The sequence below is a fragment of the Eucyclogobius newberryi genome, unplaced genomic scaffold, assembly GCF_026437365.1.
Source record: "Eucyclogobius newberryi isolate DKJ021-1_F unplaced genomic scaffold, fEucNew1.0.hap1 SCAF_6, whole genome shotgun sequence".
Classification (NCBI taxonomy): domain Eukaryota; kingdom Metazoa; phylum Chordata; class Actinopteri; order Gobiiformes; family Gobiidae; genus Eucyclogobius; species Eucyclogobius newberryi.
In genome coordinates, this window is record NW_027316278.1 from 2,235,420 (window position 1) to 2,259,407 (window position 23,988).

The 23,988-nt window shown below is 52.4% G+C and overlaps 2 protein-coding genes across 2 annotated transcripts in view; one reads left to right on the forward strand and one right to left on the reverse strand.

Moving 5' to 3' along the window:
• Positions 1-1,076: 1,076 nt before the first annotated feature.
• On the forward strand, positions 1,077-17,410 carry ptrh1 (peptidyl-tRNA hydrolase 1 homolog). The gene is made up of 6 exons (XM_072433478.1): positions 1,077-1,535; positions 1,958-2,177; positions 6,491-6,590; positions 6,675-6,720; positions 15,989-16,134; positions 16,243-17,410. Exons 1-6 carry the CDS (start codon positions 1,374-1,376, stop codon positions 16,337-16,339), a joined length of 771 nt encoding a protein of 256 aa, XP_072289579.1. The 5' UTR covers positions 1,077-1,373; the 3' UTR covers positions 16,340-17,410.
• Positions 17,404-23,988, reverse strand: part of tor2a (torsin family 2, member A) — a 9,782-nt gene continuing 3,197 nt past the window's right edge. The window contains exons 4-5 of the mRNA XM_072433477.1: positions 19,617-19,744; positions 17,404-19,357 (exon numbers count right to left, since the gene is read on the reverse strand). Of these exons, the coding sequence (XP_072289578.1) occupies positions 19,113-19,357; positions 19,617-19,744 (373 nt within the window). The 3' untranslated portion in view covers positions 17,404-19,112. The remainder of the gene's footprint in view (positions 19,358-19,616; positions 19,745-23,988) is intronic.

Here is a 23,988-nt window from a genome sequence, read left to right on the forward strand (position 1 = left end):
GAGAGCGGTGCAGCAGGAGATGACGGCGTCCTCCACAGGCCGATATGCAAACTGCAGCGGGTCCATGGCTGAGCTCACGGTGGAGTGGAGGTGGTCCAGGACCAACTCCAGTGTCTTCATCAGGACGTGAGAGACACCGGCCTGAAGCTGTTGAGGTCTTTGGGGCGCGGTGTCTTAGGCACAGGTACCAGACAGGAGGTCTTCAGACCTGTGGTACCAGACAGGAGGTCTTCAGACCTGTGGTACCAGACAGGAGGTCTTCAGACCTGTGGTACCAGACAGGAGGTCTTCAGACCTGTGGTACCACCCTCAGCTTCAGGCTCATGTTGAAGACATGCTCCATAACTCCACACAGTTCATCTGCAGGACTTAAGGAGCTGGGGCTGATGCCTCAGGTTATTGTTGAATGAGAAGAAAACTGAAATAATAGTTAGTTTGACGTGACGTACAGTGAGACGCTGAGCTCAGGCTGCAAACAGCTGCAGGACTGTTACTGTAGGGGGCGCTCAAGAGTCTGACCCACAACCTGCCGGTCACTACAAATGTATCTGTACAACTGTAAATGTTTGTACATTTTATGCCTATTTTTTAATCTCAATATTTTTTATTATTATTGTTACGACTTATTCATTGTTTTATGTTTGTGAATAATGTTCAGAGGAAATAAACCTTTTCTGATTCTGAGCAGGAAACACAGATGTCCAGTGAGTGGCTCTGCTGCCCTCTAGTGGACAACAAATGTACAACAAGATCAAATCATCACAAAAATATGATATAACTGTTTTTAACTTTAATATATTAAACGTGTAAATATGTAAAGACGCTGTGACCAGAGCAGGACTGTGGCTCTGAATGGTCTCGTCCAGCTCGACTGACCCGTCACAGTCTGACCCGTCACTGTGGACAGGTCAGACTGACCACAGCGCGGGGACAGTCATGTGGTGTAGTCCACATTCTCTCACATTCATAATCTGTTATTAGTTTCTATTTGTAAAACATGAAAGGTTCCGCCTCCCGCTCGACAGGGGGCGCTCCAGGTTCACGTCTCTGTCCAACATAGCGCTGACCACGTGACTTTTAACCGTGGATCTGTTACTTTTGTGCATTAAATCTTACGTTTACTCGTGTTTTTTGGAGGATTTTGTGTCTTTTGAGCTCACACGGATCGGCTCGTGTCCATAAACATGTCCTCCGCGTCCTCCTGATGCCGCGCGTGTGATGCAGAAGTCCCGCTCGTGTCACGCCATTTGAAGCCGCTTAATAACGCCACATTACGGGAGCGCGCGTCAGTCAAAAGCCGCACAAACCGCGTCGTTTTGTCTCGTTTAAGTTGTGAACATGTTTTTTGTCTGTGCCGAACGTCAGGCCCGTCGATGGCCGCTCGCGTTTGTCGACGTTTATCGCAGTTGTTGAAGGATCTGGTCCATTTTGTGGTGAATTTGAAGAAAATGCGTCGAGTTTTGAGCCGAGTTCTGAGCCGACTTGTGCCGAGCCCGATGCAGACGGAGCTTCACACGGAAACGCGGCGGAAAATGGTCAGAAATCACATTATTGTCTTAATTTATACATTTATGTCATTTATAATACTTTTCCTGTTTGTTTGGGCCATAACAATCTTCTTGTATAATGTTAAAATAACAACTCCAGGTAAATGTATCGTTTTGACTCTTTATTTGTTCTTTATAAGTTTAAACACAAATATGAATTATTGTTTATTTTATTTAATATAGAGTTGCAAGAATAAATCTGAATATTCTTGAATCGTATTAAATAAATATTAAAATAACTGTCAACAGGACTAAACCGACTCTAAAACACAAAGACCTTTTATAACAAAGTCTGTGTACTCGAGTACTTGTACATGTGTTACTCGAGTACTTGTACCTGTTACTCGAGTACTTGTACATGTGTTACTCGAGTACTTGTACCTGTTACTCGAGTACTTGTGCCCCTTCAGGTGGTGGGCCTGGGGAACCCAGGGATGGACGGCACGAGGCACAACGTGGGCCGGGCCGTGCTGGACGCTCTGGCGGGGCGTTTGGGGGCGTCGGGCCGTTGGCGCGGCGACCGTCAGCTGTGGGCGGAGCTTGTGGTGTGCGAGCTGGAGACGCAGCGACTGATTCTGCTCAAACCCAAACTACTGATGAACGTGAACGGGACCGCCGTGGCCAGAGCGGGTGAGAAGGTCCGAGAGGGTCCGAGGGAGGGTGAGAGAGGGTGAGAGAGGGTGAGAAGGTCCGAGAGGGTCCGAGGGGGTCCGAGAGGGTCCGAGGGAGGGTGAGAGGGTCCAAGGGAGGGTGAGGGAGGGTGAGGGAGGGTGAGAGGGTCCGAGGGAGGGTGAGAGAGGGTGAGAGGGTCCGAGAGGGTCCGAGGGGGTCCGAGGGAGGGTGAGAGGGTCCGAGAGAGGGTGAGAAGGTCCGAGAGGGTCCGAGGGGGTCCGAGAGGGTCCGAGGGAGGGTGAGAGGGTCCAAGGGAGGGTGAGGGAGGGTGAGGGAGGGTGAGAGGGTCCGAGGGAGGGTGAGAGAGGGTGAGAGGGTCCGAGAGGGTCCGAGGGGGTCCGAGGGAGGGTGAGAGGGTCCGAGAGAGGGTGAGAAGGTCCGAGAGGGTCCGAGGGGGTCCGAGAGGGTCCGAGGGAGGGTGAGAGGGTCCAAGGGAGGGTGAGGGAGGGTGAGGGAGGGTGAGAGGGTCCGAGGGAGGGTGAGAGAGGGTGAGAGGGTCCGAGAGGGTCCGAGGGAGGGTGAGAGGGTCCGAGGGAGGGTGAGAGTGGGTGAGAGGGTCCGAGAGGGTCCGAGGGAGGGTGAGAGGGTCCGAGGGAGGGTGAGAGAGGGTGAGAGGGTCCGAGAGGGTCCGAGGGAGGGTGAGAGGGTCCGAGAGAGGGTGAGAAGGTCCGAGAGGGTCCGAGGGGGTCCGAGGGAGGGTGAGAGGGTCCAAGGGAGGGTGAGGGAGGGTGAGAGGGTCCGAGGGAGGGTGAGAGAGGGTGAGAGGGTCCGAGGGAGGGTGAGAGGGTCCGAGGGAGGGTGAGAGTGGGTGAGAGGGTCCGAGGGGGTCCGAGAGGGTCCGAGGGAGGGTGAGAGGGTCCAAGGGAGGGTGAGGGAGGGTGAGAGGGTCCGAGGGAGGGTGAGAGAGGGTGAGAGGGTCCGAGAGGGTCCGAGGGAGGGTGAGAGGGTCCGAGGGAGGGTGAGAGTGGGTGAGAGGGTCCGAGAGGGTCCGAGGGAGGGTGAGAGGGTCCGAGGGAGGGTGAGAGGGTGAGAGGGTCCGAGAGGGTCCGAGGGAGGGTGAGAGGGTCCGAGAGAGGGTGAGAAGGTCCGAGAGGGTCCGAGGGGGTCCGAGGGAGGGTGAGAGGGTCCAAGGGAGGGTGAGGGAGGGTGAGAGGGTCCGAGGGAGGGTGAGAGAGGGTGAGAGGGTCCGAGAGGGTCCGAGGGAGGGTGAGAGGGTCCGAGGGAGGGTGAGAGTGGGTGAGAGGGTCCGAGAGGGTCCGAGAGAGGGTGAGAAGGTCCGAGAGGGTCCGAGGGGGTCCGAGAGGGTCCGAGGGAGGGTGAGAGGGTCCAAGGGAGGGTGAGGGAGGGTGAGAGGGTCCGAGGGAGGGTGAGAGTGGGTGAGAGGGTCCGAGGGGGTCCGAGGGAGGGTGAGAGGGTCCGAGAGGGTCCGCGGGAGGGTGAGAGGGTCCGAGGGGGTCCGAGGGAGGGTGAGAGGGTCCGAGAGGGTCCGAGGGAGGGTGAGAGGGTCCGAGGGAGGGTGAGAGAGGGTCCGAGAGAGGGTCCGAGGGAGGGTGAGAGGGTCCGAGGGGGTCCGAGAGGGTCCGAGGGAGGGTGAGAGAGGGTGAGAGGGTCCGAGAGAGGGTGAGAGGGTCCGAGGGAGGGTGAGAGAGGGTGAGAGGGTCCGAGAGAGGGTGAAAGGGTCCGAGGGGGTCCGAGAGAGGGTGAGAGGGTCCGAGGGAGGGTGAGAGGGTCCGAGGGGGTCCGAGAGGGTCCGAGGGAGGGTGAGAGAGGGTGAGAGGGTCCGAGAGAGGGTGAGAGGGTCCGAGGGAGGGTGAGAGGGTCCGAGAGAGGGTGAGAGGGTCTGAGGGGGTCCCAGGGAGGGTGAGAGGGTCCGAGGGAGGGTGAGAGAGGGTGAGAGGGTCCGAGGGGGTCCGAGAGAGGGTGAGAGGGTCCGAGGGAGGGTGAGAGGGTCCGAGGGAGGGTGAGAGAGGGTGAGAGGGTCCGAGGGAGGTTGAGAGGGTCCGAGGGGGTCCGAGGGAGGGTGAGAGAGGGTCCGAGAGAGGGTGAGAGGGTCCGAGGGAGGGTGAGAGGGTCCGAGGGGGTCCGAGAAGGTCCGAGGGGGTCCGAGAAGGTCCGAGGGAGGGTGAGGGTCCGAGGGAGGGTGAGAGGGTCCGAGAGAGGGTCCGAGAGAGGGTCCGAGGGGGTCCGAGGGGGTCCGAGGGAGGGTGAGAGGGTCCGAGGTAGGGTGAGAGAGGGTGAGAGGGTCCGAGAGAGGGTGAGAGGGTCCGAGGGAGGGTGAGAGGGTCCGAGGGGGTCCGAGAAGGTCCGAGGGGGTCCGAGAAGGTCCGAGGGAGGGTGAGAGGGTCCGAGGGAGGGTGAGAGGGTCCGAGAGGGTCCGAGGGAGGGTGAGAGGGTCCGAGGGAGGGTGAGAGGGTCCGAGGTAGGGTGAGAGAGGGTGAGAGGGTCCGAGAGAGGGTCCGAGGGGGTCCGAGGGAGGGTGAGAGAGGGTGAGAGGGTCCGAGAGAGGGTGAGAGGGTCCGAGGGAAGGTGAGAGAGGGTGAGAGGGTCCGAGAGAGGGTGAGAGGGTCCGAGTGAGGGTGAGAGGGTCCGAGGGAGGGTGTGAGAGGGTCCGAGAGAGGGTGAGAGGGTCAGAGGGGGTCCGAGAGAGGGTGAGAGGGTCCGAGGGAGGGTGAGAGAGGGTGAGAGGGTCCGACGGGGTCCGAGGGAGGGTGAGAGGGTCCGAGGGAGGGTGAGAGGGTCCGAGAGGGTCCGAGGGAGGGTGAGAGGGTCCGAGGGGGTCCGAGGGAGGGTGAGAGGGTCCGAGGTAGGGTGAGAGAGGGTGAGAGGGTCCGAGAGAGGGTGAGAGGGTCCGAGGGAGGGTGAGAGGGTCCGAGGGAGGGTGAGAGGGTCCGAGGGAGGGTGAGAGGGTCCGAGGGGGTCCGAGAAGGTCCGAGGAGGTCCGAGAAGGTCCGAGGGAGGGTGAGGGTCCGAGGGAGGGTGAGAGGGTCCGAGAGAGGGTCCGAGAGAGGGTGAGAGGGTCCGAGGGGGTCCGAGGGAGGGTGAGAGGGTCCGAGGTAGGGTGAGAGAGGGTGAGAGGGTCCGAGAGAGGGTGAGAGGGTCCGAGGGAGGGTGAGAGGGTCCGAGGGGGTCCGAGAGGGTCCGAGGGAGGGTGAGAGGGTCCGAGGGAGGGTGAGAGGGTCCGAGAGGGTCCGAGGGAGGGTGAGAGGGTCCGAGGGAGGGTGAGAGGGTCCGAGGTAGGGTGAGAGAGGGTGAGAGGGTCCGAGAGAGGGTCCGAGGGGGTCCGAGGGAGGGTGAGAGAGGGTGAGAGGGTCCGAGAGAGGGTGAGAGGGTCCGAGGGAAGGTGAGAGAGGGTGAGAGGGTCCGAGAGAGGGTGAGAGGGTCCGAGTGAGGGTGAGAGGGTCCGAGGGAGGGTGAGAGAGGGTGAGAGGGTCCGAGAGAGGGTGAGAGGGTCAGAGGGGGTCCGAGAGAGGGTGAGAGGGTCCGAGGGAGGGTGAGAGAGGGTGAGAGAGGGTGAGAGGGTCCGACGGGGTCCGAGGGAGGGTGAGAGGGTCCGAGGGAGGGTGAGAGGGTCCGAGAGGGTCCGAGGGAGGGTGAGAGGGTCCGAGGGGGTCCGAGGGAGGGTGAGAGGGTCCGAGGTAGGGTGAGAGAGGGTGAGAGGGTCCGAGGGAGGGTGAGAGGGTCCGAGGGAGGGTGAGAGGGTCCGAGGGAGGGTGAGAGGGTCCGAGAGGGTCCGAGGGAGGGTGAGAGGGTCCGAGGGAGGGTGAGAGGGTCCGAGGGGGTCCGAGGGAGGGTGACAGGGTCCGAGGTAGGGTGAGAGAGGGTGAGAGGGTCCGAGAGAGGGTCCGAGGGGGTCCGAGAGAGGGTGAGAGGGTCCGAGAGAGGGTCCGAGGGGGTCCGAGGGCGGGTGAGAGGGTCCGAGGGAGGGTGAGAGGGTCCGAGGGAGGGTGAGAGGGTCCGAGAGGGTCCGAGGGAGGGTGAGAGGGTCCGAGGGAGGGTCCGAGAGGGTCCGAGGGGGTCCGAGAGGATCCGAGAGGGTCTGAGGGAGGGTGAGAGGGTCCGAGGGAGGGTGAGAGGGTCCGAGGGAGGGTGAGAGGGTCCGAGAGGGTCCGAGAGAGGGTGAGGGGGTCCGAGAGGGTCCAAGGGGGGGTGAGAGGGTCCGAGGGAGGGTGAGAGGGTCTGAGGGGGTCCGAGGGAGGGTGAGAGGGTCCGAGGGAGAGAAAGAGGTGCAGTGAGTAGTTTTAGTAAAGTGTTTCCTCTGTGTCTCGGGGCAGTGAGGAAGTTCGGCGTGAGACCGGACGATGTGCTGCTGGTTCACGATGAACTGGACAAACCTCTGGGGAAAATGGCGGTCAAACTGGGAGGAAGCGCCAGGTAAAGAACAGGAAGTGGAAGCAGAACATCAGAGCTTGAGTGACACGTGCAAGAGCCAATGATATGACTTTGTTTGGTTCACAGAGGTCACAACGGCGTTCGCTCCTGCGTGGACTGTCTCGGCTCCGACGTAAGACTTCACTTTACCTTTGAGTCCACACGCTGCAGGGTCAAAGGGTCTGAGTCCACACGCTGCAGGGTCAAAGGGTCTGAGTCCACACGCTGCAGGGTCAAAGGGTCCGAGTCCACACGCTGCAGGGTCAAAGGGTCCGAGTCCACACGCTGCAGGGTCAAAGGGTCCGAGTCCACACGCTGCAGGGTCAAAGGGTCCGAGTCCACACGCTGCCGGGTCAAAGGGTCCGAGTCCACACGCTGCAGGGTCAAAGGGTCCGAGTCCACACGCTGCAGGGTCAAAGGTTCCGAGTCCACACGCTGCCGGGTCAAAGGGTCCGAGTCCACACGCTGCAGGGTCAAAGGGTCCGAGTCCACACGCTGCAGGGTCAAAGGGTCCGAGTCCACACGCTGCCGGGTCAAAGGGTCCGAGTCCACACGCTGCAGGGTCAAAGGGTCCGAGTCCACACGCTGCAGGGTCAAAGGTTCCGAGTCCACACGCTGCCGGGTCAAAGGGTCCGAGTCCACACGCTGCAGGGTCAAAGGGTCTATAGTATAGAGGATGTGCACCTGACGTCACGTGATTCAGTTGCGCAATCGTTGTGGGCGGCAAGAACACACGGACACACGCACTGTGATGTCGGAGCTTCCTGAAATGCTGCGAGGTCCTCAGACCCTCAGTTTGGTGTGACAGGTCCAGACTCGTGCTCCTGCCCAAAGTCGTGTTCCAGCCGGTGTTTTCAGGGAGTCACGTGTCTCCTGCAGTAACAGTGACACTACAGGACATATACAATGACCTGAGCAACGAATGGTCTTCTACACGGCTGAAGCACTGACACGTTACAAGAGCTTGGATTGACATAAATACTTCTGACTCCCCTACGTGCATAATAATAAATAATAAAGATACAAATAAATAATTACATAAATACCATGTGATCACGACAGTAATTGCACATAAATTGCACATGAATTTCACAGTAATTGCACATATGACAGAATTGCACATCAGTATTAGGTTAGGTCAGTATTGTGAGTGTTCAGGACTAACAGTGTTTGTTATAAAGTCTGACAGCAGCAGAAGGAAAGACCTACGAAACCTTTCCTTCACACATCGAGGGTGGATCAGTCTCTCACTGAAGCTGCTCTCCAGAGAGGACAGAGTGTCCTGCAGGGGACAGAGTGTCCTGCAGAGGACAGAGTGTCCTGCAGAGGACAGAGTGTCCTGCAGGGGACAGAGTGTCCTGCAGGGGACAGAGTGTGCTCCAGGGGGTGGCACTCATGGTCAAGCATAGATGTGAATCTAGCCAGGACCCTTCTGTCCCCCACCTCCTGCACCGAGTCCAGAGGACAGCCCAGGACGGAGCTGGACTTCTTGATGACTCTGTCCAGCTTCTTCCTCTCCCTCTCTGTGATGCTGCTGCTCCAGCAGGCCACACCTACAGGAGCTGATGCCACCACAGAGTCAGAGAAGGTCTTCAGGAGTGGCCCTGTCAGGAGTGGCCCTGTCAGGAGTGGCCCTGTCAGGAGCGGCCCTGTCACTCCAAAAGACCTGAGTCTCCTCAGGAGGTGGAGCCGACTCTGGCTCTTCCTGTACAGTGCGTCTGTGTTATGAGTCCAGTCCAGTTTGTGGTTCAGATGAACACCAGGTCCTTGTATGAGTCACTCTCTCAATGTCCCGTCCCTGGATGTTCACTGGTGAGGGGGCAGTGGGGTGGCGTCTGCGGAAAACCACCATCTCCTTGGTCTTCCCTGCGTTGATGAGGAGGTGGTTCCGCTGACACCAGTCCACAAAGTCCTGCTCCAGTCCTCTGTACTCCTCGTCATCGTCCTCCGTGATGAGTCCGATGATGGCAGAGTCATCAGAGAACTTCTGCAGGACACAGCTGTCCGTGTCATGTCTGAAGTCTGCAGTGTAAAGGGTGAAGAGAGGGCGCGAGGACAGTGCCCTGGGGCCCCCACACTGCAGGTCCCCACACTGCAGGTCCGAGTGTCAGACACACAGTCCCGGGCTCTCACAAACTGGGGTCGGTCCGTGAGGTCGTCCAGGATCCACTCTGCCAGGTCGTACTCCACACCAGCCGTCTCCAGCTTGTCCCTCAGGAGCTGATGGTGTTGAAGGCGCTGGAGAGATGAAAGAACAGGATCCTCACAGAGCTGCCAGGCTTCTCCAGGTGAGAGAGAGAGCGGTGCAGCAGGAGATGATGGCGTCCTCCACTCCAATGCCAGGCCAGTATGCAAACTGCAGCGGGTCCATGGCTGAGCTCACGGTGGAGCGGAGGTGGTCCAGGACCAGCCGCTCCAGTGTCTTCATCAGGACGTGAGAGCCACTGGCATGAAGCTGTTGAAGTCTTTGGGGCGCTGTGTCTTGGGCACAGGTACCAGACAGGAGGTCTTCAGACCTGTGGTACCAGACAGGAGGTCTTCAGACCTGTGGTACCAGACAGGAGGTCTTCAGACCTGTGGTACCACCCTCAGTTTCAGGCTCATGTTGAAGACATGCTCCATAACTCCACACAGTTCATCTGCGCAGGACTTAAGGAGCCTGGGGCTGATGCCTCAGGTCCTGCTCCTTCCTCACTTAAATCCTCTTCAGCTCACTCCTCACCTGTGCTGCTGTGACAGTCAGTGGTTGGCAGGGGGACCGTGTGCTGGGGGGATGGGTGAGTCCAGGCGAAGTGGGGAGCTGATGGTCCGGGGCAGATAAGCGAAGAGGGACAGATGCAGGGCATTGTCCAGCTGTGGAAGAGGGAGCGTGCAGCTGTGTAGGGGGAGGGGCGGGTGACCGATCAAACCTCAAGAAGTGAGCATATAAATCATTTACCCACTGTAGATCCCCCTCTGTCTGGGCAGGGGGGATTTTGAAGCCCGAGATGGTTTTCAGGCTCCTCCACACTCCCTGAATGTTCTTTTGCTGCAGCTGCTCCTCCATCCTCCTCCTGTAGCCGGCCTCAGCCTGCCCGATCTTCCTCCTCAGCTCCTTCTGCACAGTCCTCAGCTCCTCCTTGTTCCCTGACCTGAAGGCTCTCTTCTTCTCCTTCAGCAGAGCCTTCAGTTCACGGTTAATCCATGGCTTGTTGTTTGGAAAACACTGCACCGTCCGGGAGGGAACAATGTTCTCAGAACAGAAGTTGATGTAGTCCGTGATGCACTCTGTGATGGTGTTGATGTCCTCCCCATATGGGTCATAAAGCTCAGTCCAGACAGTGGTGCTGAAGCAGTCCCTCAGAGCCTTCTCGCTCTCAGCAGACCACATCCTCACCTCACGGGACACCACAGGCTGCCTGCGCACGATGGGTTCATACACAGGCCTCAGATGTACAAGGTTGTGGTCCGAGCTGCCCAGGGGAGGGAGGGGGGAAGAAGAATAAGCCTCCTTGGTGTTGTTCTATTGTCTCTGGTGGGGCAGGTAACATACTGGGTGTATGTTGGTAGAACGGAAGAGGGAGAAGCGTGGTTAAAGTCACCAGAGATGAGGAAGAGAGCCTGTGGATGCTGTGTTTGTAGCCTACAAGTGCAGGAGAGCAGTGCTTCACAAGCATTTTCAGCATTGGCAGACGGGGCCACATAGACTGCGATCAAAATCACATGTGAGAACTCCAGATAATATGGCCTCATGCCAATAGCCAATAGTTCAATATCCTTGTTACATAGCTGCTGCTTCACTGTGCAGTGTTCGGGTTTGGACCAGCTCGTGTTCACATACACCGCCAGACCTCCACCTCTTTTCTTCAGACCTCCACCTCTCTTCTTCAGACCTCCACCTCTCTTCTTCAGACCTCTTCCTCTCTTCTTCAGACCTCCACCTCTCTTCTTCAGACCTCCACCTCTCTTCTTCAGACCTCCACCTCTCTTCTTCAGACCTCCTCCTCTCTTCTTCAGACCTCCTCCTCTCTTCTTCAGACCTCCTCCTCTCTTCTTCAGACCTCCTCCTCTCTTCTTCAGACCTCCTCCTCTCTTCTTCAGACCTCCTCCTCTCTTCTTCAGACCTCTTCCTCTCTTCTTCAGACCTCCACCTCTCTTCTTCAGTCCTCCTCCTCTCTTCAGACCTCCTCCTCTCTTCTTCACCTCTCTTCTTCAGACCTCTCTTCTTCACCTCTCTTCTTCAGACCTCCTCTTCTCTTCTTCAGACCTCCTCCTCTCTTCTTCACCTCTCTTCTTCAGACCTCCTCTCTTCTTCACCTCTCTTCTTCAGACCTCCTCCTCTCTTCTTCACCTCTCTTCTTCAGACCTCCTCCTCTCTTCTTCAGACCTCCTCCTCTCTTCTTCAGACCTCCACCTCTCTTCTTCAGTCCTCCTCCTCTCTTCAGACCTCCTCCTCTCTTCTTCACCTCTCTTCTTCAGACCTCTCTTCTTCAGACCTCCTCTTCTCTTCTTCAGACCTCCTCCTCTCTTCTTCACCTCTCTTCTTCAGACCTCCTCTCTTCTTCACCTCTCTTCTTCAGACCTCCTCCTCTCTTCTTCAGACCTCCTCCTCTCTTCTTCACCTCTCTTCTTCAGACCTCCTCCTCTCTTCTTCAGACCTCCTCCTCTCTTCTTCAGACCTCCACCTCTCTTCTTCAGTCCTCCTCCTCTCTTCAGACCTCCTCCTCTCTTCTTCACCTCTCTTCTTCAGACCTCTCTTCTTCACCTCTCTTCTTCAGACCTCCTCTTCTCTTCTTCAGACCTCCTCCTCTCTTCTTCACCTCTCTTCTTCAGACCTCCTCTCTTCTTCACCTCTCTTCTTCAGACCTCCTCCTCTCTTCTTCACCTCTCTTCTTCAGACCTCCTCCTCTCTTCTTCAGACCTCCTCCTCTCTTCTTCAGACCTCCTCCTCTCTTCTTCAGACCTCCACCTCTCTTCTTCAGACCTCCTCCTCTCTTCAGACCTCCTCCTCTCTTCTTCACCTCTCTTCTTCAGACCTCTCTTCTTCACCTCTCTTCTTCAGACCTCCTCTTCTCTTCTTCAGACCTCATCCTCTCTTCTTCACCTCTCTTCTTCAGACCTCCTCCTCTCTTCTTCACCTCTCTTCTTCAGACCTCCTCTCTTCTTCAGACCTCCTCCTCTCTTCTTCAGACCTCCTCCTCTCTTCTTCAGACCTCCTCCTCTCTTCTTCAGACCTCCTCCTCTCTTCTTCAGACCTCCTCCTCTCTTCTTCAGACCTCTTCCTCTCTTCTTCAGACCTCCACCTCTCTTCTTCAGTCCTCCTCCTCTCTTCAGACCTCCTCCTCTCTTCTTCAGACCTCCTCCTCTCTTCTTCAGACCTCCTCCTCTCTTCTTCAGACCTCCTCCTCTCTTCTTCAGACCTCCTCCTCTCTTCTTCAGACCTCCTCCTCTCTTCTTCAGACCTCTTCCTCTCTTCTTCAGACCTCCACCTCTCTTCTTCAGTCCTCCTCCTCTCTTCAGACCTCCTCCTCTCTTCTTCACCTCTCTTCTTCAGACCTCCTCTTCTCTTCTTCAGACCTCCTCCTCTCTTCTTCACCTCTCTTCTTCAGACCTCCTCTCTTCTTCACCTCTCTTCTTCAGACCTCCTCCTCTCTTCTTCACCTCTCTTCTTCAGACCTCCTCCTCTCTTCTTCAGACCTCCTCCTCTCTTCTTCAGACCTCCTCCTCTCTTCTTCAGACCTCCTCCTCTCTTCTTCAGACCTCCTCCTCTCTTCTTCAGACCTCCTCCTCTCTTCTTCAGACCTCTTCCTCTCTTCTTCAGACCTCCACCTCTCTTCTTCAGTCCTCCTCCTCTCTTCTTCAGACCTCCTCCTCTCTTCTTCAGACCTCCTCCTCTCTTCTTCAGACCTCTTCCTCTCTTCTTCAGACCTCCACCTCTCTTCTTCAGTCCTCCTCCTCTCTTCAGACCTCCTCCTCTCTTCTTCACCTCTCTTCTTCAGACCTCTCTTCTTCACCTCTCTTCTTCAGACCTCCTCTTCTCTTCTTCAGACCTCCTCCTCTCTTCTTCACCTCTCTTCTTCAGACCTCCTCTCTTCTTCACCTCTCTTCTTCAGACCTCCTCCTCTCTTCTTCACCTCTCTTCTTCAGACCTCCTCCTCTCTTCTTCAGACCTCCTCCTCTCTTCTTCAGACCTCCTCCTCTCTTCTTCAGACCTCCACCTCTCTTCTTCAGTCCTCCTCCTCTCTTCAGACCTCCTCCTCTCTTCTTCACCTCTCTTCTTCAGACCTCTCTTCTTCAGACCTCCTCTTCTCTTCTTCAGACCTCCTCCTCTCTTCTTCACCTCTCTTCTTCAGACCTCCTCTCTTCTTCACCTCTCTTCTTCAGACCTCCTCCTCTCTTCTTCAGACCTCCTCCTCTCTTCTTCACCTCTCTTCTTCAGACCTCCTCCTCTCTTCTTCAGACCTCCTCCTCTCTTCTTCAGACCTCCACCTCTCTTCTTCAGTCCTCCTCCTCTCTTCAGACCTCCTCCTCTCTTCAGACCTCCTCCTCTCTTCTTCACCTCTCTTCTTCAGACCTCTCTTCTTCACCTCTCTTCTTCAGACCTCCTCTTCTCTTCTTCAGACCTCCTCCTCTCTTCTTCACCTCTCTTCTTCAGACCTCCTCTCTTCTTCACCTCTCTTCTTCAGACCTCCTCCTCTCTTCTTCACCTCTCTTCTTCAGACCTCCTCCTCTCTTCTTCAGACCTCCTCCTCTCTTCTTCAGACCTCCACCTCTCTTCTTCAGACCTCCTCCTCTCTTCAGACCTCCTCCTCTCTTCTTCACCTCTCTTCTTCAGACCTCTCTTCTTCACCTCTCTTCTTCAGACCTCCTCTTCTCTTCTTCAGACCTCATCCTCTCTTCTTCACCTCTCTTCTTCAGACCTCCTCCTCTCTTCTTCACCTCTCTTCTTCAGACCTCTCTTCTTCACCTCTCTTCTTCAGACCTCCTCTCTTCTTCAGACCTCCTCCTCTCTTCTTCAGACCTCCTCCTCTCTTCTTCAGACCTCCTCCTCTCTTCTTCAGACCTCCTCCTCTCTTCTTCAGACCTCCTCCTCTCTTCTTCAGACCTCTTCCTCTCTTCTTCAGACCTCCACCTCTCTTCTTCAGTCCTCCTCCTCTCTTCAGACCTCCTCCTCTCTTCTTCAGACCTCCTCCTCTCTTCTTCAGACCTCCTCCTCTCTTCTTCAGACCTCCTCCTCTCTTCTTCAGACCTCCTCCTCTCTTCTTCAGACCTCCTCCTCTCTTCTTCAGACCTCTTCCTCTCTTCTTCAGACCTCCACCTCTCTTCTTCAGTCCTCCTCCTCTCTTCAGACCTCCTCCTCTCTTCTTCACCTCTCTTCTTCAGACCTCCTCTTCTCTTCTTCAGACCTCCTCCTCTCTTCTTCACCTCTCTTCTTCAGACCTCCTCTCTTCTTCACCTCTCTTCTTCAGACCTCCTCCTCTCTTCTTCACCTCTCTTCTTCAGACCTCCTCCTCTCTTCTTCAGACCTCCTCCTCTCTTCTTCAGACCTCCTCCTCTCTTCTTCAGACCTCCTCCTCTCTTCTTCAGACCTCCTCCTCTCTTCTTCAGACCTCTTCCTCTCTTCTTCAGACCTCCACCTCTCTTCTTCAGTCCTCTTCCTCTCTTCAGACCTCCTCCTCTCTTCTTCACCTCTCTTCTTCAGACCTCTCTTCTTCACCTCTCTTCTTCAGACCTCCTCTTCTCTTCTTCAGACCTCCTCCTCTCTTCTTCACCTCTCTTCTTCAGACCTCCTCTCTTCTTCAGACCTCCTCTTCTCTTCTTCAGACCTCCTCCTCTCTTCTTCACCTCTCTTCTTCAGACCTCTCTTCTTCACCTCTCTTCTTCAGACCTCCTCTCTTCTTCAGACCTCCTCCTCTCTTCTTCAGACCTCCTCCTCTCTTCTTCAGACCTCCTCCTCTCTTCTTCAGACCTCTTCCTCTCTTCTTCAGACCTCCTCCTCTCTTCTTCAGACCTCCTCCTCTCTTCTTCAGACCTCCTCCTCTCTTCTTCAGACCTCCTCCTCTCTTCAGACCTCCTCCTCTCTTCTTCACCTCTCTTCTTCAGACCTCTCTTCTTCACCTCTCTTCTTCAGACCTCCTCTTCTCTTCTTCAGACCTCATCCTCTCTTCTTCACCTCTCTTCTTCAGACCTCCTCCTCTCTTCTTCACCTCTTCTTCAGACCTCTCTTCTTCACCTCTCTTCTTCAGACCTCCTCTCTTCTTCAGACCTCCTCCTCTCTTCTTCAGACCTCCTCCTCTCTTCTTCAGACCTCCTCCTCTCTTCTTCAGACCTCCTCCTCTCTTCTTCAGACCTCCTCCTCTCTTCTTCAGACCTCCTCCTCTCTTCTTCAGACCTCTTCCTCTCTTCTTCAGACCTCTCTTCTTCACCTCTCTTCTTCAGACCTCCACCTCTCTTCAGACCTCCTCCTCTCTTCTTCAGACCTCCTCTCTTCTTCAGACCTCCTCCTCTCTTCTTCAGACCTCCTCCTCTCTTCTTCAGACCTCCTCCTCTCTTCTTCAGACCTCCTCCTCTCTTCTTCAGACCTCCTCCTCTCTTCTTCAGACCTCCTCCTCTCTTCTTCAGACCTCTTCCTCTCTTCTTCAGACCTCTTCCTCTCTTCTTCAGACCTCTCTTCTTCACCTCTCTTCTTCAGACCTCCACCTCTCTTCAGACCTCCTCCTCTCTTCTTCAGACCTCCACCTCTCTTCAGACCTCCTCCTCTCTTCTTCAGACCTCCACCTCTCGTTCTGTCGCCCGCAGCAGATGAAAATTGTCCAAACCTTCAATAGAGTCTGTATTTCTGCTGTTCACCAGGTCTGTGTAAATCAAGACGCTGCTGTCCCTATAAATCCTCTGGGACCGCATGATGCTCGCTATTTCCCTCATTTTATTTTGAAGGGACCTTGAAAAGGGATTTTGAAGATGGGTCAATCTTGCTGTACAATTGGACGCACCAATCGTCAGGAAACAACAGACAGAGTTTTGCCTCGGCCACTGTGCCTTGTGTCCAGTGCTGCGTTAGAGCCATTTCTCTCCGTGGTTTTCGTGATTCTGTAGAAATAAACTCGTCTGTTGTTTCCTGACGATTGGTGCGTCCAATTGTACAGCAAGATTGACCATCTTGGGTCCAGGATGACTCCAGTATCAGCCCAAAGCTGTGATCTTTCTGCCGTGTTTACCTGCTCGTCTTTCTTAACGTCCACAACAGTGAAGCCACGAGACGTCACTGCACGTCCGCTAAAGACCACATTAGTCACAGCGGGACGCTCCAAACCAAAGCATTCACTCTAAAGGTCTCGTTCTTATGAGACTGAGTTATAATAATACTGTCATAAGTGTATGAATCAGACACAGCTTAGAATAACGGGCGTGTCCTGCTGCAGGTGATGCGTCGCCTTCGTGTGGGCATCGGGCGACCGTTGGGCAGAACCTCGGTGGACAAACACGTCCTGGTCCGCTTCAGTCCCGACGAGAGGAAAGTCCTGGACCTGGTTCTGGTTCAGAGCGTGGACCTGCTGCTCAGTCTGCTCTCACCGCCCTCACCACCAGGGGGCGCTGCAGGCGCACTGCCCTCACCACCAGGGGGCGCTGCAGGCGCACTGCCCTCACCACCAGGGGGCGCTGCAGGCGCACTGCCCTCACCACCAGGGGGCGCTGCAGACGCACAACAGCAGCAGAAACAAACTGGAGGCGGAGCAGAAGAAGAGGCGGGGCCTGCAGCAGCACAAACCTGAAGTGAGCTTCAAACTGGACTTTTACAAGGAATTAAACGAAGCAGAACTCGAGTCAGAGAAACTGTGGATAAAGTGTTTTCTGGTTCAGTTCTTTCTTTTGGTCGAGTTCAGATACTGTTACTTTCTGTGTGAGTGTGTTTGAGGTCCCTCTAAACCACACCCACATCAGGAGCCTGAGTGTGTGTTTGAGGTCCCTCTAAACCACACCCACATCAGGAGCCTGAGTGTGTGTTTGAGGCCCCTCTAAACCACACCCACATCAGGAGCCTGAGTGTGTGTTTGAGGTCCCTCTAAACCACACCCACATCAGGAGCCTGAGTGTGTGTTTGAGGCCCCTCTAAACCACACCCACATCAGGAGCCTGAGTGTGTGTTTGAGGTCCCTCTAAACCACACCCACATCAGGAGCCTGAGTGTGTGTTTGAGGCCCCTCTAAACCACACCCACATCAGGAGCCTGAGTGTGTGTTTGAGGTCCCTCTAAACCACACCCACATCAGGAGCCTGAGTGTGTGTTTGAGGCCCCTCTAAACCACACCCACATCAGGAGCCTGAGTGTGTGTTTGAGGTCCCTCTAAACCACACCCACATCAGGAGCCTGAGTGTGTGTTTGAGGTCCCTCTAAACCACACCCACATCAGGAGCCTGAGTGTGTGTTTGAGGTCCCTCTAAACCACACCCACATCAGGAGCCTGAGTGTGTGTTTGAGGCCCCTCTAAACCACACCCACATCAGGAGCCTGAGTGTGTGTTTGAGGTCCCTCTAAACCACACCCACATCAGGAGCCTGAGTGTGTGTTTGAGGTCCCTCTAAACCACACCCACATCAGGAGCCTGAGTGTGTGTTTGAGGTCCCTCTAAACCACACCCACATCAGGAGCCTGAGTGTGTGTTTGAGGTCCCTCTAAACCACACCCACATCAGGAGCCTGAGTGTGTGTTTGAGGTCCCTCTAAACCACACCCACATCAGGAGCCTGAGTGTGTGTTTGAGGCCCCTCTAAACCACAAACACACAGCCAAAGAAATGTGTTTGTAAAGAAATAATGAACTGAACTTGGGAATAAAATGTTTTATTGATGAACAGAAAGTTTGTTGTTTTTTGACATTTTGATTTAATGTCACTCTTTTCATTCGTGTTTTACCTTTAAACAAACTAATTATTGATTACATGATTTAAACTCAAGTTGCAACAATTAAAGAGTCTGTGGAACATTCAGCCTAAGGAGAAAATCAATCAGTTTTGGTTCTTTTGATGCTTTTATTTGTAAAACGTGCTCAAAAGGCGACTTCAGGTCCAACATTTTAAAAACAATATAAATCATTGGAATAAATAAACCTTCGTCTCTTGTCTCGAGTAAAGTGCGTTTGTCCAAAAAGAAGAGACACAGAAGTACAAAACGGGTGAAAACACACAAAGTTTTAACGATAAAACGTCAACATCGATGTTTTTGGCTTAAAATACATTAAAACTGTCCAAGAAGTTTAAAAATACTGGAGCGACTGTTCAAAGCAGAGAAAGTGACGGACGAGGTTTAAACTAAAGGTTTTGTTCCCCTCACGGCCTGTAACGCTCCAGATCAATCCTATTGTTAGCTGCTGCAGCTCCTCATCACTGATGAGTACCTGACATGACCTGGGCTGATGTGTTGTATATGTATAAATATATAAATATATAAATACTGTTATTGCGGCTAAACTGACCCTTGACCCTTCATGTCGTGAGAATCCTGTTAAACAAGAAGGTTTAAGGTTTAAAACGGTGCAAACAAATAGAACAGGACAGGCTCGGGGGGCGGGGCCTACACACTACAAATATCTCAGACGCGATCCACAGATTGAAGATGACTCTTGGATTGAGCCCTGCTGGACAAATGAGGAATTACACCCACATCACAGGCCGGAAGGTGACATTCTATTATTTTATACTATTTTTATTAAATATTTATATCATATTTAGGAGCGGATTATGTTCATGAAGTTAAGATTAGAGTTTTGGCAGAGTTTAAATCTAACGTTAGGTTTAGTTTATTTGATCTGTTTTTACCATTTTAAAGACACTAATGTGTTTTATGCTTTTATTGGTTGTTGTGAATATTGTGTTTTATGATAAAATACTTTAATGATTATTTTGTGTTTCTTAAACCACCAGATCCAAACTAGCTCTAAAGCCATGACATCGTCACATCGTGACATCGCCACATCGTGACATCACCACATCGTGACATCACCACATCGTGACATCGCCACATCGTGACATCACCACATCGTGACATCACCACATCGTGACATCGCCACATCGTGACATCACCACATCGTGACATCGCCACATCGTGACATCACCACATCATGACATCACCACATCATGACATCACCACATCATGACATCGTCACATGACATCACCACATCGTGACATCGCCACATCGTGACATCACCACATCGTGACATCACCACATCGTGACATCACCACATCGTGACATCACCACATCGTGACATCACCACATCATGACATCGTCACATGACATCACCACATCGTGACATCGCCACATCGTGACATCACCACATCGTGACATCACCACATCGTGACATCACCACATCGTGACATCACCACATCGTGACATCACCACATCATGACATCACCACATCATGACATCGTCACATGACACCGTCACATCGTGACATCACCACATCATGACATCGTCACATGACACCGTCACATCATGACATCACCACATCGTGACATCACCACATCGTGACATCACCACATCATGACATCGTCATAGAAACAGGTTGATCTTTGCAGTCACAGCTTTACATCCTGTGGTGGAGAAGTAGTGGGCGTGTTTAGGTGAGTAGGTGAGAGCGCCCCCCACAGCCTGCACCACGTCACTGCGCGTCCCGAGGCCCCTGAGTGCGAGCTGGGCCCCAACACAACGCTCCACGTGAACACGGGTCAGAGGAAGGAACGGGACGAACACCGTGACCAGCTTCTGAGCGAGCAGGCTGGAGCGGGACCACCCGGCTGAAACACAAAGGTACAGACCCCTCTGACCTTTAGATTTACACATGTCAATGATAAACGGGCGTGGTCCTCCATAAACAATCCTAGAGAAAAACTAGACTCCTCCAAAGAGCCACAGACTGATCCACAAAGAGATCAGAGGGCGGAGGGGATTAAACCATCTCTAGATTGATGTGGAAATAAAGCTCGAATCTGATTTTAGCAGCAGCAGCAGCAATAATCATAATAATCCTAATAATCCTAATAATAGTGGACTCACTGTTGTTGGCGCTGAACGCCTCTTGAGCGATGACGTCCTGCAGCTCCTTCAGTTTAATCTCCTCTCGGTCTCGACCTTTGACCCGAGCGTTCAGCGCCACTTTAGAGATCGCCTGCGCCCCCACAGTGCTGCCAAAGGTACTACAGTCACTACTACAGTCACTACTACAGGTACTACTACAGTCATACATCATAAGGCGCTGGTACAGCTGGCAGCCCGGTGTAAACGCTCTCTCTTCTTTCTCACACTTATTGTGCTTTATCTCCTATATTTTGTAAATATAGTTAGTATATTTTTTCTATTTTACTGTACGATAGGGACACGCGCTGGAATAGTTTTTTAATTCAACTGTTTTTGACTTTTTTCGGCTGGATTTGAGCGTTTTTCGTTGCGTTCGTTGTGTTGTTGTGACGTGAGCTAGCTCCGAGTGAGCCCACCAGCCCCCCCCCCGCGCCCTCCGGCCGTGCTAAAGTACGGCGTGTCGTCGGTACACGTTTATATACACGTTTATATGAAAGAGGAACTTCACCAACGATCGGGACACGCACTGGAATCGCTTTAAATTAACTTGTTTTGACTTTATTCGGCTGGATTGAGTGTTTTCGTCGTGTCGTTGCGATGTGTCTTGGCTCTGAGTCCCCCGGCTCCGGCCCCGCCCCCCGGCTCCGGCCCCGCCCCCCGGCTCCGGCCCCGCCCCCCGGCTCCGGCCCCGCCCGGCGCCGTACCGCGTTTCCACAAAGGAGGAACTCATGAAACTGCGGAGAACAGTCGTCTTACCCGGAGATCGTCACGTTATCCCGGCGCAATACTGACCTAACCTAATACTGATGTGCAATTCTGTCGTATGTGCAATTACTGTGAAATTCATGTGCAATTACTGTGAAATTCATGTGCAATCCATGTGCTGTCGTGACACATATTCATGTGCAATTACTGTCGGGATCACATGAAATGGTATTTATTTATTTGTCTATGTGAGTTTTTATTTATTTATAGGAGATCTTCTACTGAAAGTGTTTTTCAGACTTCCTATAAGTGATCTGTTCTTCTGGATCTACCTCTGGATCTACCTGCGTTGCACCAATGAAATTTCCCCATGTGGGACAATAAAGGAATATCTTATCTTATCTTACTACAGGTACTACTACAGTCACTACTACAGGTACTACTACAGTCACTACTACAGTCACTACTACAGTCACTACTACAGGTACTACTACAGTCACTACTACAGGTACTACTACAGTCACTACTACAGGTACTACTACAGTCACTACTACAGTCACTACTACAGTCACTACTACAGGTACTACTACAGTCACTACTACAGGTACTACTACAGTCACTACTACAGGTACTACTACAGTCACTACTACAGTCACTACTACAGGTACTTCTACAGTCACTACTACAGTGACTACTACAGTCACTACTACAGGTACGACTACAGTCACTACTACAGGTACTACTACAGTCACTACTACAGGTACTACTACAGTCACTACTACAGGTACTACTACAGTCACTACTACAGTCACTACTACAGGTACTACTACAGTCACTACTACAGTCACTACTACAGGTACTACTACAGTCACTACTACAGTCACTACTACAGTCACTACTACAGGTACTACTACAGGTACTACTACAGGTACTACTACAGTCACTACTACAGGTACTACTACAGGTACTACTACAGTCACTACTACAGGTACTACTACAGGTACTACTACAGTCACTACTACAGTCACTACTACAGTCACTACTACAGGTACTACTACAGTCACTACTACAGTCACTACTACAGTCACTACTACAGGTACTACTACAGTCACTACTACAGTCACTACTAGTCACTACTACAGTCACTACTACAGGTACTACTACAGTCACTACTACAGGTACTACTACAGTCACTACTACAGGTACTACTACAGTCACTACTACAGTCACTACTACAGTCACTACTACAGTCACTACTACAGTCACTACTACAGTCACTACTACAGTCACTACTACAGTCACTACTACAGGTACTACTACAGTCACTACTACAGTCACTACTACAGTCACTACTAAAGTCACTACTACAGTCACTACTACAGGTACTTCTACAGTCACTACTACAGTGACTACTACAGTGACTACTACAGGTACTACTACAGTCACTACTACAGGTACTACTACAGGTACTACTACAGTCACTACTACAGGTACTACTACAGGTACTACTACAGTCACTACTACAGTCACTACTACAGGTACTACTACAGTCACTACTACAGTCACTACTACAGGTACTACTACAGTCACTACTAAAGTCACTACTACAGGTACTACTACAGGTACTACTACAGTCACTACTACAGTCACTACTACAGGTACTACTACAGGTACTACTACAGTCACTACTACAGGTACTACTACAGTCACTACTACAGTCACTACTACAGGTACTACTACAGTCACTACTACAGTCACTACTACAGTCACTACTACAGTCACTACTACAGGTACTACTACAGGTACTACTACAGTCACTACTACAGTCACTACTACAGGTACTACTACAGTCACTACTACAGGTACTACTACAGTCACTACTACAGTCACTACTACAGTCACTACTACAGGTACTACTACAGTCACTACTACAGGTACTACTACAGTCACTACTACAGGTACTACTACAGTCACTACTACAGTCACTACTACAGTCACTACTACAGGTACTACTACAGTCACTACTACAGTCACTACTACAGGTACTACTACAGTCACTACTACAGTCACTACTACAGTCACTACTACAGTCACTACTACAGTCACTACTACAGTCACTACTACAGTGACTACTACAGTCACTACTACAGGTACTACTACAGTCACTACTACAGGTACTACTACAGTCACTACTACAGTCACTACTACAGGTACTACTACAGTCACTACTACAGTCACTACTACAGTCACTACTACAGTCACTACTACAGGTACTACTACAGTCACTACTAAAGTCACTACTACAGGTACTACTACAGTCACTACTACAGTCACTACTACAGGTACTACTACAGTCACTACTACAGTCACTACTACAGGTACTACTACAGTCACTACTACAGTCACTACTACAGGTACTACAGGTACTACTACAGTCACTACTACAGGTACTACTACTGTCACTACTACAGTCACTACTACAGTCACTACTACAGTCACTACTACAGGTACTACTACTGTCACTACTACAGTCACTACTACAGTCACTACTACAGTCACTACTACAGTCACTACTACTGTCACTACTACAGTCACTACTACTGTCACTACTACAGTCACTACTACAGTCACTACTACAGTCACTACTACAGTCACTACTACAGGTACTACTATAGTCACTACTACAGTCACTACTACAGGTACTACTACAGTCACTACTACAGTCACTACTACAGGTACTACTACAGTCACTACTACAGTCACTACTACAGTCACTACTACAGTCACTACTACAGTCACTACTACAGTCACTACTACAGGTACTACTACAGTCACTACTACAGTCACTACTACAGGTACTACTACAGTCACTACTACAGTCACTACTACAGTCACTACTACAGTCACTACTACAGTCACTACTACAGGTACTTCTACAGTCACTACTACAGTCACTACTACAGTCACTACTACAGTCACTACTACAGTCACTACTACAGTCACTACTACAGTCACTTGTTTGTTACAACTTTAGCTTTTAAAAAGTTCCAGGTTTCTCAGCCCAAACTAAACATGGCCCTCTGCTGGAGCTGTAAGGCCAAACCAGGACTAAACCAGGTCTAAACCAGGTCTAAACCAGGTCTAAACCAGGGTCTAAACCAGGGTCTAAACCAGGGTCTAAACCAGGGTCTAAACCAGGACTAAACCAGGGTCTAAACGAGGGTCTAAACCAGGGTCTAAACCAGGGTCTAAACCACGACTAAACCAGGACTAAACCAGGACTAAACCAGGGTCTAAACCAGGTCTAAACCAGGTCTAAACCAGGGTCTAAACCAGGGTCTAAACCAGGACTAAACCAGGACTAAACCAGGACTAAACCAGGGTCTAAACGAGGGTCTAAACCAGGGTCTAAACCAGGACTAAACCAGGACTAAACCAGGACTAAACCAGGGTCTAAACCAGGGTCTAAACCAGGACTAAACCAGGGTCTAAACCAGGGTCTAAACCAGGGTCTACACCAGGACTAAACCAGGACTAACCAGGTCTAAACCAGGACTAAACCAGGGTCTACACCAGGACTAAACCAGGACTAACCAGGTCTAAACCAGGACTAAACCAGGACTAAACCAGGACTAAACCAGGGTCT